Source organism: Anthonomus grandis, chromosome 12 (assembly GCF_022605725.1).
Source record: "Anthonomus grandis grandis chromosome 12, icAntGran1.3, whole genome shotgun sequence".
NCBI classification, from domain to species: domain Eukaryota; kingdom Metazoa; phylum Arthropoda; class Insecta; order Coleoptera; family Curculionidae; genus Anthonomus; species Anthonomus grandis.
This window is the reverse complement of record NC_065557.1, coordinates 1,981,382-1,994,598: the sequence shown is the minus strand read 5'-3', so window position 1 is coordinate 1,994,598 and position 13,217 is coordinate 1,981,382. Positions and strand designations below refer to the sequence as shown.

Below are 13,217 nucleotides of genomic sequence, written 5' to 3'. Positions count from 1 at the left end.
AATATCCATCAATCCGCAATTGTTTTCGAAATCAATAAAAATCGAATTGATTGGAAAATTTAGCTAATAAAGTCATGCTGATGATAGTGACACGTTTGTAAAGCCTTTGACAGCATCAAGAATTTTTTTTTAACAAGTGGAAAACTACTCAATAACTCCTAGCAGTTACTAGGAAGCTTGTAAGGACCTTTTTGGTAAAGAAGCTTATCTGCGTTCATATAAAGCTAAAATCAAAAAAGATGGTATAAGAATTTTCCAGATATGTGGACTTCTGTAAGGCCTTTGAGGTTATCTCTATTCACCTCAATAACTCGAAAACAGTGATAGTTACACGGAAACTTTTAAGAGCCTTTTTGGGAAAGATACTCATCGACTTTGATATGAAACCAAAACCAATGCAGGCGTTACATGAATTTTTAAACTATCGAGATTCTTGTAAAGCTTGTGATAGTATCGGGATTTTTTTCGATGCATTGAATGAAAAAATACTCATAACTCCTAAATGGTTGCAGTTACTAGGAAGTTTGTAAGGGCCTTTTTGGTAAAGAAACTTATCAGCTTTCATATAAGATTAAAATCAAAAAAATCCTTACACGAGTTTTCAAATTATTGTGATTTTTGTAAACCCTTTAATTAATATTTTTTTTAACACATTGAAAAGATTGTCAATAAAAAAACTCTTTAAGCTTTCGTTTAAATCCAGAAAGATATATTTTAGGACTGCCCGCCTGGAAGTAGTTAATAATTATATCTATTCAAGGCAATTGAATCTTAGATACGAGTATTACAAGATATTACAGTTTATTGACCTAGTTGGTTAACTTTGTCTCCTACAGGTTATACAATTCGAAATAATCATTCATTATTCGCAAAGAAACTTAGATATATGACCAAGGAAAGAGAAAGTATACTCAAAATCAAGCGTCTATTTAAAAAGGTACGTGTTTCGCCGCATTAGGGCATCATCAGACCTCATCTAAATACACAAACTGCGTAACCTTTTAAATAGACGCTTGAGTATACCTTCTCTTTGGTTACAGGTTACAGTTGGCTTTGCAATGAATTTTACTAAAAAAAAACTAGTGTGGGGGTGAGAGCAATAAATTTATGAGAGAAAAAGGATAATAAAAATGAACACACCATAGGCTGTTGATTCCTTTCTTCTATATACTTGAGCTGGCCGTCACTCCCGCTACCGGCCGGTACTTTCGATAATCGGCAAGGTTTTACCGGATTAGTTACTTAATTTGAGTACTAGTAAAGTATACATTCAAATGCATCAAATACATGAAAATGGTTCCCTTTTAAGTCCTTGTCCACTCCTCTCACGTCTGGTTCCTCGTTCATTTTCAGGAGGGGAATGAGGAATTTTGGTGTTAGCGAGCAGACATATTTTTAGATATAAAGGTCATTTAAAATTTACTTAGAGAAGTGAGATTAATATAAGTATTTAAACAATTACTGCAAGTAATGCTAATGCCATCACTGAACAGGAAGGAAATGTGAAAAAAATAAGAGGAAGAATGATTTTAATTGTCCAGGCAGTTGATACTGTGTTCTTTTGATTCCATGAAGCTTCACAATCTCAAATTGCCTGAAGTGTTTTTATTTTCAACTGCCTGGAATAAATAAATTATGATCTAAGCCCAGGCTGTTCCAACCTGGAAGGAAATATAAAAAGAAGAAGAGGAAGAATGTTTTTAATCGTCCAGGCAGTTGGTACTGTGTTCTTGCGATACCATGAAGCTTAAGAATCCTAAATTGCCTGAAATGTTTTAATTTTCAACTGCCTGGAAGAAATAAATTATAATCTAAGCTTAGAGTCTTATAAAGTGGAAGTGAGAGCAATAAATTTAATAGAGAAAAAGGATAATAAAAATGAACATACCATAGGCTGTTGATTCCTTTCTCCTATATACTTGAGCTGCCCGTCACTCCCGCTACCGGCCGGTATTTTCGATAATCGGCGAGGTTTTACGGGATTAGTTACTTAATTTGAGCACTAGTGAAGTATACATTCAAAATGCATCGAATACATGAAAATGGTTCCCTTTTAAGTGCTTGTCCAGTCCTCTCACGTCTGGTTCCTTGTTCATTTTTAGGTGGGGGAATGAGGAATGTTGGTGTTAGCGAGCAGACATATTTTTAGATATAGGGGTCATTTAAAATGTACTTAGAGAAGTGAGATTAATATAAGTATTTAAACAATTACTGCAAGTAATGCTAATGCCATTACTGAACAACTAGAATATTAAAAAACGCACTTCTTGACTGAATCTGTTAAGGACTTTGGTATTATAAAAAAAACACAAATAAAACAACAATACAATAATATATATTTTAAATGGAAAATAAAGAATATAAAATAAACAGACAATAAGATATTTGTTTTTTGAATATAATGAACCTTATCTAAAGCTTTCGGATATTGACTACCTTGGGTAGTTAAAAAAAAGTTATAAATAATTACTACCGTTTGCACTTCTCTAACGGTCCATACTACACGATGAATACCAAAAAAAGGGGGCAATTAATAAATCTACAGACCGTCTAACTTACTTTCACACAATACTTACAACGATTAAACTCACTTTGGCAAATTGGAAATACACAATAGAAAGCTTCTTTTTTTACATTACTTAGTAACACTTATAGCTTTTATACAGCTTTGCGATTAAAAGCGTAATATATGATATTTTGCACAAGAAACGAGGCAAAAAAGAGACTTGGCACTTTATTTGCTACATAAAACCGAGGTTTCGGCACGAACTAGTGTGCCATTTTCAGAGAAACAATAAAAACGGTCCAAATAGTTGTTTTTTCATTCACATTAAAAGCGTTATGCATAACCCGGATAAGCATGCAAAATTGAACAAAAACGCAAATGGACCATCAAATAAAAAGCGTGCTTTCGTTTTTACAGTGACAAATCCGCGAAAAAATAAATGCTTGTTGTTGTTAAAGTTCGGGAAAGCGCCAATAGGAATGTAGATGCTAATCTTTACACAGATCCTCTAGTCAGGCAATCGCTTTGGCTTCCGGTAGAAACGACTCCCAATATTTTACCAACTGCAAGAAGAAACGGACTCTGAAGATGTTTTTTTTTATTAATTATATGACCGTTTACCTGCGCTTGATGCTCCAAATGATTCTCCAAATATTTGATGAACATAACCTTAAAGTCTTGTATCCTGCACTTTTCGAATCGTTCCATTTCGCTCTTGATCATTTGGGATATTTTGTCGAAACTCTCTTGGCCCCGGTCCACTTTGGCTTCCCACTGTAAAATTTAGAGGGTTAAAATTTTTAAAAAAAGTTTTTGAATTATGGTATATTTTTGGTATATTAAAAGATATTGCACCAAGGAGTTCAGGACAGTTTAACTGACCATTCACCAATTTATACAAGACCACCAAATCAGCGTAAACTCTCCTTTGCCTCGGCGTTGATAAGTCCAATAACCTCCGAGCATCATCATAAATGTGATCATTGGGAATCCTCATACCAAGCTTATATTCGAATAAATTTATTTTGGATCTGTTCTAGGTCGGTACAACAATTTGTGTAAAAAGGGGACCATATCATTGATGCATATTCCAACTGTGACACAACAAGAGACAAATATATCTTTTTACAGGTCTCAACAGAAAATTCCCTGCAATTACGCAAAACAAAGCCTGAAACTTTTGAGGAGTTAAGAACCAGATTAGTTATATGTCTGTTAAAGTTTAGGTGCTAATAAAACATTCATTATTTCTCTTACAGTATAAGAGCAAAACGAATAGTAATTAATTGAAAAAGCAATAATCCTGTGAACTCCCTGTGTTATTTCCACAATAAGAACTTTAAAAAAGTGATTACTGTCCTAAGGCATTTCATCATTGGATAATAGTATAAAGTTAGACAGATATTGTCATTGGCGTAGTTTAGATTTTTTGACAAAAATTTGGTCAGAATCTTTGAAAAATGTTAAAATTCGCTTATAAAGCGAAAATAAAGGGTCTATGTTTGCCGAACATTTTTAACCTCGTACTAATAGGTATTAAAATATTGACCTTAAAACATGAAATAGTAAATTTAGTTGATATTTTAGGCATTCTGCTTAAAGCTTTATTAAACCTAATAATTAAAGTATCTAATAGTAAAGAATTATTACTAAAACCATTGCATTGAAAAATATACTATAAAGCCCAAGAAAACCTATTTAAATACAATTTTAAATAGGTTTTCTTGGGCCAACTTAGAAAATGTGTTTTTTCAATGTGTATTTTATACGTAAATTAGAAAACTTTCGAATACGAACTGTAAATAAGGTCATATTGACATATTTCAATAGCCCATAGGAAGACCTAACCCCAGTTAAAAGGTTTTACAAGTTCAACGGGACACCTTGCATAAACAATTCGATCGATATACCAAATTCAAGTTGTTTATCTTGAAAAATAAAATAGTTACTAAGTGTTCACCCGACATATAACTTACCTCGACAACCTCGGCATTCGCTTGGTCCATCTTATCAGTCCGATTCTGCAGCCCGTACTTGGCCTTCATCTCCCGCTTCTTGGCCAACATTTGCTGCGAATGTTGCCAGTGCTGAAACAACTTGGTGCGCTCGTGGAACGCGTCCCTGACCGCCCCCAAAAGTCCGATGTAATCCTTCAGCAGTTCGCACAAGATGAAAAAATCGGTGTTGGCCTGCTCCAACAATAACGATTCGACTTTCTCCTCAGTCTCGGCCAGTTTGGTTAATGCACGCGATAAAGTGGAATGATCCTCGCAACAGCTGAGCATCGCGGCCGAAGACGAAACCCCGTTGGTGAGATTGGCGAGTTCGCGTCTATAAGTCACCATCGCTTCCACGTTACCGTGGAGTTTTCTCAGTTGGGTTTCCAGGCCGTCGATGTGGGCCAGTTTCTCTTCGAACCACTAGGTAAAAAGAGAGCGTTTGTAAAGTGCACGTAAGCTATTGAGAGAGAGAAAGCAATTACCGGATCGGTCTCGTCCATTTTGTAAGTGATTTTGTTGACGGTTTCGCCCACTTTGTTGAACAGTCGCATCACGCCGGCGCTACTTAGGGCCGAGGTACTTGTGGCCTTCGGTAATTCGACGTCTAAAAGAATCTCAATATTAGCGGTGTCTTTTTTTTTATTAGCGTGCTGACTTGCCGCACTCTACGGAGTTACAAATTAAGAAAACACAACTAGTTTTTACTTCTCGCGTTTCGAATTAGAATTTTCGGGCCTTAGGGTTAACAAAATGGTTCAGACAGAAGTCAAGAGGTCACTCATTGGTGTTATTGGGTTTGAACTTGAAGTTGAGCTAATTTTTTTTATCAGAAATCTCTAACTATGGGCGGTTTGTTTGCTTGCAACATTTCTGATGCTTATGTAGAAATGTCAAGAAAAACACACTTTATAATATAATTAAAATTTGTCACTTATTTTGACAAGCGCAAAACAATATTATTAGTGTGAACTTAATAGTGAAAAAATACTCCATACTTGCAATGGAGTCGTAGGTTAAGGTAAAATGAAAATCCTTCAGTCTTCGTCCACCCATTTATTAAACACTCAGTCAGATTATACATCCACCAATGACGTTGCCGTTAATTATGATTGTCAACAACAGAATGTAAACAAATGGAAATAAAAATAAAAATTGAAAACAATAGTAATGGAGGGAGGGTTTTTGATAAATATTCAAACCCTGGGGCGTGTGCCTGTTACCAATTTTAAACCTTTTGCCCCCTGATGATGGACACCACTGTGTCCGAGGCATGTAGGGAATTTTAATCTGACTGAGTGTTTAATAAATGGGTGGAGGGCGACTGAAGGATTTTCATTTTACCTTAATATTATTTCTCTTAATAAAATATGAAACTGTAGTGGAATTAATAAAAAGTGTAGTAAATAATATTACAACCGATAGTTAAAAAACATGTTTTAAAAGTAGAAAATTCTTAGGCGTCTATATAAATACCAATGTTCAGTTCTTAATAATAAGTTTAGTCAAGGATAGTGACAGTGAAACAGAATTAAATTCAAAATCAGGTATTAATCAGTGTTGGAATTTATAAGAAATAGTTATTATTATTTTGTATTCTATATTGTGCTCTTCTTTTATTATTAATTTTATTCACTTTTATATATTTTTATAAATAAATATTCTTTCGTTTCACTGGTTTTGCCTTATCTTGGAGAAGAAAATAAGTAATATTATTAAAATAATAATAAATAAATTTGTGTATTTTTGTACTTATTAACCGTTTCTAATAAAATAATATTCTTTATTCAATTAGTAAGTTTCATTTAGAATCATTTTCAAGCCGACCCTGTTTCCCCTTATCACATCTTAAAAATATTGGACCTTGTACAATGGGGCTTAATGGTCTAATTGATTTATGGTAATAAGTTATTCAATAGTATATCCTTGAGTGAACTTTAAAGAACAAGTCAAGGGATTATTTTCACCCTTTGATACCATTGATTTTTTTTACCGGAAACCTCTGTTTTAATGTATTTTACGCAAAAAATATTTATTTTTTTTTACAAGGTAGAATCGGAGTCAAATTGTGGTAAAGTCCCTTGAGCCTATTAATTTAAATTAGTAGGTAAGAAAAAAATAATGAATGCACAATAATGAATGTTCAGGCCTTGCTAGCAGAAACTTATGAGCCACCTCTATACATATACAAAGAAAAATGTTGGCTGAAAAATTTACAGTTTTGCAATAATTTTATTGTTGAAAAAATCCATATCCAATTTAACAATAAAATATTGGAATAACAAAAACAGCCCATCGTTAGCGGAAACCTACGCAAATACTAAGCATATCCATCAGCTTATAGAGGAAAATAATGGATATTGGTTTTATACATTATCATATGAAATTAATTATTTTGGACCACAGATTGTATTATGGCGAATAAAAAATATATTAATGGACACTCTTAAAAAACTTGTAAACCACTTACAAGTTTACACAGATGGTTTTAAGACTGAAGAGGGCACAGGAACAAAATGCTTCAATTTTCACAGCAGAAGCATTAGCCATATTAAAGGCTTTAGAATACGTAAACAATGCCAGTGCTCCCTTTAATTCTATCGGACTCTAGATCAATCATACAAACTCTAACGCAGTGTCCTACGTGAGCGATCAGTTGCGACGAAGCTAACGACGCGATGCGATTGGATGCCGCTGTCCTATATGGGAATCGCGTCGCTCACATCAGTCATGCCACAGCGTTTCACGGTGGTTTCACTATGAACAAACGCATTTCTTTTTTGTTCGAAAACTCTTACTTGAAATACAAATTCGTGAAAAAATTTCAACGCAAAAGAAGTAAAACCAATATTATATACTTGGAAAGGCATTTACATGGTGAATTCCATCATCTATATGACAATTGAGAAGTCAACCCACCAAATTTAAGGAGTATGCACGAATGTTACCAACAACATTTGATTACATTTTAAAGGCTATAAAACCTGCAATACTATTATTACAACGGCCTATATCTGTCGAAGAAAGATTAATGCTGACCGTGAGGTAAGTAAAAAAAAAAGTTCACAAAAAATCTAATGAAATTCTGAATAATATAGTTAATATCTCAATACAGTGGTTATTACTTATGATCTACTCTAACATGTTTGTAGGAGTAACCTTAAAGGAGGGCAAAGGTGAATCATTTTTTTCCAGTTCTTTTATTAATATTTTTAGCATATGTGTCCTAAAGAGTTGTTTCATAAACGGTAATAAAGACTCGAACCAGCATATGTCATCATCGTCCTCGTTGATTTATTCCTTACGCAAAAAGTTATTTTTTAAGTATTTTTTTTCTTTCAATTTCAAGGAAAGCCTCATGAAATTCTTCGCCAACTTGTTTTTTCTTACAAGAGCGATTTTGTGTTACTGGAGCTGCGCGCTTTGGAGGTATGGAACGTGACGGCGTCTGCTGAAGAATGCTGGAGAATGATGCAGTCTTGTGTGTCTAGCCCATATGTGGAAATCGTAGTCCCTGGTTGCAGAGTGATGTGATCATTGCTTTCCGTGTATCCTGTTTCTGCTGTCCTCTGCCATAGACATCCACGGCTAAAGCTCACTAATTTCTTCAACAATTATATTATGTTCACCTGTGTTTTGTGATTCGTCATCCATAGTTGCCGATTCCGATAGAATTGTACTATTGCTTTCTTTGTTAGAGAATTCTTGTAAATTTTCTGATTGTCCGATGTTACCAGTAGTTTTTCGAGGCTTTATTATTAAAAATGGCATGCATTCAAAATAAGGCCATGTGCCTTTATATTTTGGTTCGCTATCAGCATCAACTCCTGAATGGGGTTTTGGAATTTTTTTCAATTCCCTACAATAAGTATCTCGCAGATGTTTCCATTTTTTCTTGACGGTATCATCTGAAACAAAAAATTTGTGAATTAAACCTGCTTTTATTCCATACTCCAGTTGTACTGTAATGGAAATTTTTTTTTTCAAGGGCTGTTCCTCGGGTTGTTCTGAATATTTTACTCTGTTACATCAAATAATTTTTAGAGCTTGTATAAATAAATAACGTTTTGATTTCAGATACTTGGCTACTGGGGTACAATTTCGCCAAATCGCTTTCTCATTCAGAATTTCGAAATCATCTGTTTCCAAGATTGTCATAGAAGTTTGTATAGCCATATGGAAAACATTATTACCAGTTCACATGGCTAAACCCACTGTAAAAGACTTCAAACTAATAGCGCAAAGCTTTTTGGGACAGATGGCAATATCCTCACTGCATTGCAAGCGTCGACGGGAAACACATCCGCATAAAAAAAACGAGAAACTCTGGTTCTATGTATTATAACTACACGGGTTACTTTGCAATCGGATTACTGGCTGTAACTGATGCAAATTATAAGTTTGTAATGGTTGATGTAGGCTCCTATGGTAAAGATAACGACGCAGGAGTGTTTGACAATTGTCCCCTTAAACAGGCTCTTGAACTGGGAAGACTGCAACTACCCAAAGAAGAAAATTTGCCAGGGTCTAATATAGAAGCACCGTACGTTTTAGTGGGAGATGCTTCATTCCCTCTGAAAGAATATCTAATGAGACCTTTTCCAGAAAAGACGACAATTAAAGGCGACCCTAAAGACAACTATAACTATCGCCTATCTCAGACAATGGTCGTGGAATGCTCTTTCGGCTCAATAGTATTCAAATTTAGAATTTTACAGAAAGCTATCGAAACCAATGTAGAAAATGCTGAGCATATAGTGAAAGCAATCACTTTGCTTCCCAATATAATTCGCGATTTGGAATTCATCACTGAAGCCGAAACCACATCTTTTCGTGAGACCTACCGGTATTTGCCAAAAACACCCCACCACAATTTGGGAAAAAAGTTTAATGCTTCATTCCGGGCAGCTATTACAGTAAGAGAGACATTCAAACAATTTTTTGAACAACACCCTATAAATATGAATGAATAAATTTGATTTTATTGTTGATATTTTTGTACTTACATGTCGTTCCTCGTTCCTGTTGTCGACTTCACGACCCTTTTCCCATTCTCTGTGCGTTGATATTCTGTCGTGGTAACTCTTATTTCTCTTGTCCCACAAAACAGGACGTTGCTGTATTAAATTGATTAAAATTTCTAGATCCATGCTTTGATTTAGTTCCGACAATCACGTGCGAATCGCGCGAAATTATCAACCCAACTGATTATGTCGCATCGCTTTGTATCGTATGTACGCCACGTGCAATCGCTCACGTAGGCCATGCCATATGATCGACAGCCGTTTGATTTTGACGCATCGCGTCGCTTCGCTCACGTAAGACACTGCGTTAGTAATGGACATAACTTAAACCATCCAATTATTTTCGAAATTAGAGCTGTTCTGGTAAATCTTAGCCTATATCACAAAAAAATAGCCTTTGTTTGGATAAAAGCTCACTCAGCATTATTGGGTAATGAATTAGTAGATAAGGAAGCAAAAAAAGCCATTTCTTGCAACAACTTTATACCTAAAGTACACTACAGGGACTTATTCCCTTTTATCTACTTAAAGGCCTTTAAATGTATGAAAAACATATTTTTGGAATTTGTATCAAACACAAAAAATATCCATGCTTCAATTAAAAAAAGGTTAGACAAAAACACTTTATAGTCCTTAGCCATAATTTGCCAAAATACTTGTTAATATCATATTTTAGATTTTTGGTAGGACATAGTAATTTCAATCAATACCTACTTGTGATAATCAATCAATTAATGATTTAAATCATAAACTTTTTGCTTGTAAAAACAATTCCCAAGCCATTCAATTTTTAAATATGGAACTTGGAAAACTATCCTTACTTTCAATGTGCCATGCGACCCTTATGGTAGAAGTTACCACAAATAAAAAACTAGGCTTGCAATAATGAATAGTAAAATTTTAATAATATACTATATTAGTTTAGGATAAGATAGGTAAAATTAGACTTAGGATGTAAAATGTAAGCAAGTTAAAAACACTCCCTATGTTTTTCCTAGTGTTATTTTCCTACCTATCTGAGTCACCCTGTATTGTCTTAAAAATTAAAACAATGCCTTGCTTGGACTCCTAAGTCCTGTCTAAAATTTGTAAAAGATGTCCTATTCTTTCCTATTAAGTAGTAGATATATAAAAATAAATAAAGTAAATAAGCATTTAATACAGACATTGATATACGCAGATATCTATATTATAGAGGGTTAGATATAAGTTTTTAGATAATTAACTAATCCAACAAGTTTTTATAATTTGTTTGAGATACACCTATAGGTGGCAATGACATAAGAGCCACCTTACAACATAAATACTGTTGTTCCATTAAGAACTTGTGGCTAAATGTGCTCAACACAAGGCCATTAAAAAAAATTAATATATGTCATTAACTTACCGTCTTCGAGAAAATCCCGAAAATCCGGATCGACGATCAACGCGGGATGCTGGGCGGTACGTTTCAGGTACCGTTCCAGGGCCGCCCTTCTTCGTTCGACGAACTCGCTGCCGTTATTTTGGGCCGTTTCGGTACTACTGCCCATTTTTATTTTGGTCATACCTTAAAACAGACAATTTTAACAATTCGTTGTGTGCTTTTCAAAGTCTGTGTACATAACAACAGATTTTTAAAAAATTTATGACAAAAGGGGTTAGCAAACAAGATACAAAATCTATTGGACCCAGGTAACAGGAAGATCTTTGACAAAATGGGGCACTGTGTGGGAATACTATTTTTCTACATATTTAGTTAATAGAATAATCTCCAATGAGTAAATTAATGTTTTTGGGCTTATTGTTCTAAATACTTGATGCATAGGTACATGAATAAAGCTACAGATTCATGTAAGACTCCCTTTGTTGTGGACAAAATTTTACAAAGTATTAATATACACTATTTCTTACCTATAACACTTTTTTCTGGTGCAGGCGGTATAATCCTACCGACCTTAAGGTACTTTTCGATGAGTTTATCGTGCAGCCCCAAAAAGTCACTGAATCTTCTAGTGACTGAGAATTCTTGCCTTTTAAAGATGGGCATGTTGGTCCTGGTGGAGATCCTGTAGGCCACATAGGCCCCCATCCCTTCTCCCACTTTCTGGGATTCTCCTATGCTTATCTCCAGGAATTTATCACCGCCATTTAATTCAGCCTTGAAAAATTTTTCAACTCAATAAAGTTGCTTGATTAGATTGGTTTGAGAAGGGATATCCATAAATAAAGTGAGTCATTTATACTATAGTAATGTTAATGTAACAAATTAGCTATAATCAAGGTAAATGAGCACAATTGCACTAATAAAAGGATATTTAGAAAAACACTCGTACCTTCTCTACTGCATCTAATATAACGGGATTTGTATTAATGGGCACATTTTCCATTTCCCGATTAGGCTCTGAGAGCTTTAGTTTGGAGATATCCATTGGTTCGTTGGTCCCATTGGTTATTTTGGTTACGCTTTCCTCGATAGGATCCTAAGAAATAATTTTTCTTTTAATGTGTATACTCGGAACCCTTTGTCTCTTATAAGCCAAAAGGGATGGCTGTTTTATTGGAATATACATGATTTATATATCAAATTAAAAGGAATTTTATCATTTTTACCTGTCTGGCTGAAATAAAGAGATCTTCGTCGATCGGTACGTTTTCCAAAAGAGGGGGTGGATCTACTCTACCATCAGCCATTTTCAACGAAATCCTCCCACAATCCGCCTATTAAAGGTGCGATTATTAATTTACTGGACGGTAAAAAAACACGAAAACAATCCGATAAAGTATCTGTAGACGGTACGAACCCTTTACCTACCGCAAATTCCTTACAAAGTATTTCTTTTTTCGGAAACTAATCAATTTCGCAGATTTCAAAATTAACAACAAATTTGACAGATGACAGGACGAGTCATCAAAAAGATTGACAGTTGACGTTCGACCGGGTTAATGAAAGTCGAGGTTGCCAGATCGTTTAGGTTTTTTTAAAGAAGTCACATATTTGAACCACACTATATTAAAAGGATAATAAGAAATATATTCAAGGGGTTGTAAATATTCCTTTAGGAAATTGAATGTATACTCTAAAATCACAATATATCGGGAAAAATATTCAGGATTTACGTGAGCATGTGGCAACCTTGGATTAATTTGAACCGCGAAATTCCCAATGAAGTTTATAGGAATGTGATCGATATTCGTGTAAACAGAGAGCCCAAACAAGCTGTGTAAACAAATGGCTCTTTTATTGGGATCGGCCATTTATTTTGACTCACCTATAACTTTTCAGTCAATTTGGCAACAATATTTTTTGTTTAAATGCCAATAACGTTTTATAGTAATACGTACATTATCGATATTTATATATCGATAAATTATCGACCCTTTAGAAATCATTATTTAAACTTCCCGCCGTATGGTGCATTTTCAAAAACTCATGACCAACGGTAAATGTCAAATTTTAATTTACTTTATAAAAGGTAATTTTTAATTTATTCTCGGAAACATTAAAATGACTTTTAAGCAAGTAACTTAATTAATTAATTAATCAAAGTGATTTAATTAATTAATTAATTAAATAAGTTTTAAAAAATTCTAAGGTTAGTTCTGTACAATATGACGTCACGTTTCATATTCATGACTTACTGCGACAGTTGGCACTACCGACGTGACAGCTGAAAGTGTCACTCATGCAGCACCTATACAATCTGTCAA

General features: G+C 34.4%; 1 protein-coding gene and 1 long non-coding RNA gene across 4 annotated transcripts; both read right to left on the bottom strand.

The window, feature by feature from the left end:
- Positions 1-2,315: 2,315 nt before the first annotated feature.
- Positions 2,316-12,438, bottom strand: LOC126743118 (sorting nexin-2-like). 3 transcript variants are annotated; one of them, XM_050450082.1, is made up of 9 exons: positions 12,322-12,438; positions 12,120-12,227; positions 11,843-11,989; positions 11,421-11,667; positions 10,915-11,076; positions 4,989-5,110; positions 4,483-4,926; positions 3,128-3,280; positions 2,316-3,069 (listed from the first exon to the last, which is right to left on the bottom strand). In XM_050450082.1, exons 2-9 carry the CDS (start codon positions 12,198-12,200, stop codon positions 3,019-3,021), a joined length of 1,407 nt encoding a protein of 468 aa, XP_050306039.1. In that variant the 5' UTR covers positions 12,201-12,227; positions 12,322-12,438; the 3' UTR covers positions 2,316-3,018. The 3 variants fall into 3 exon arrangements, with proteins under 3 accessions (XP_050306039.1, XP_050306041.1, XP_050306040.1); XM_050450084.1 differs by having other exon boundaries at positions 12,311-12,365; XM_050450083.1 differs by lacking the exon at positions 12,322-12,438 and having other exon boundaries at positions 12,120-12,300.
- On the bottom strand, positions 7,577-10,756 carry LOC126743124 (uncharacterized). Its single transcript, XR_007662791.1, has 2 exons — positions 9,510-10,756; positions 7,577-8,411 (listed from the first exon to the last, which is right to left on the bottom strand). It is a non-coding gene; the product is annotated as an uncharacterized LOC126743124 (long non-coding RNA).
- Positions 12,439-13,217: the final 779 nt, after the last annotated feature.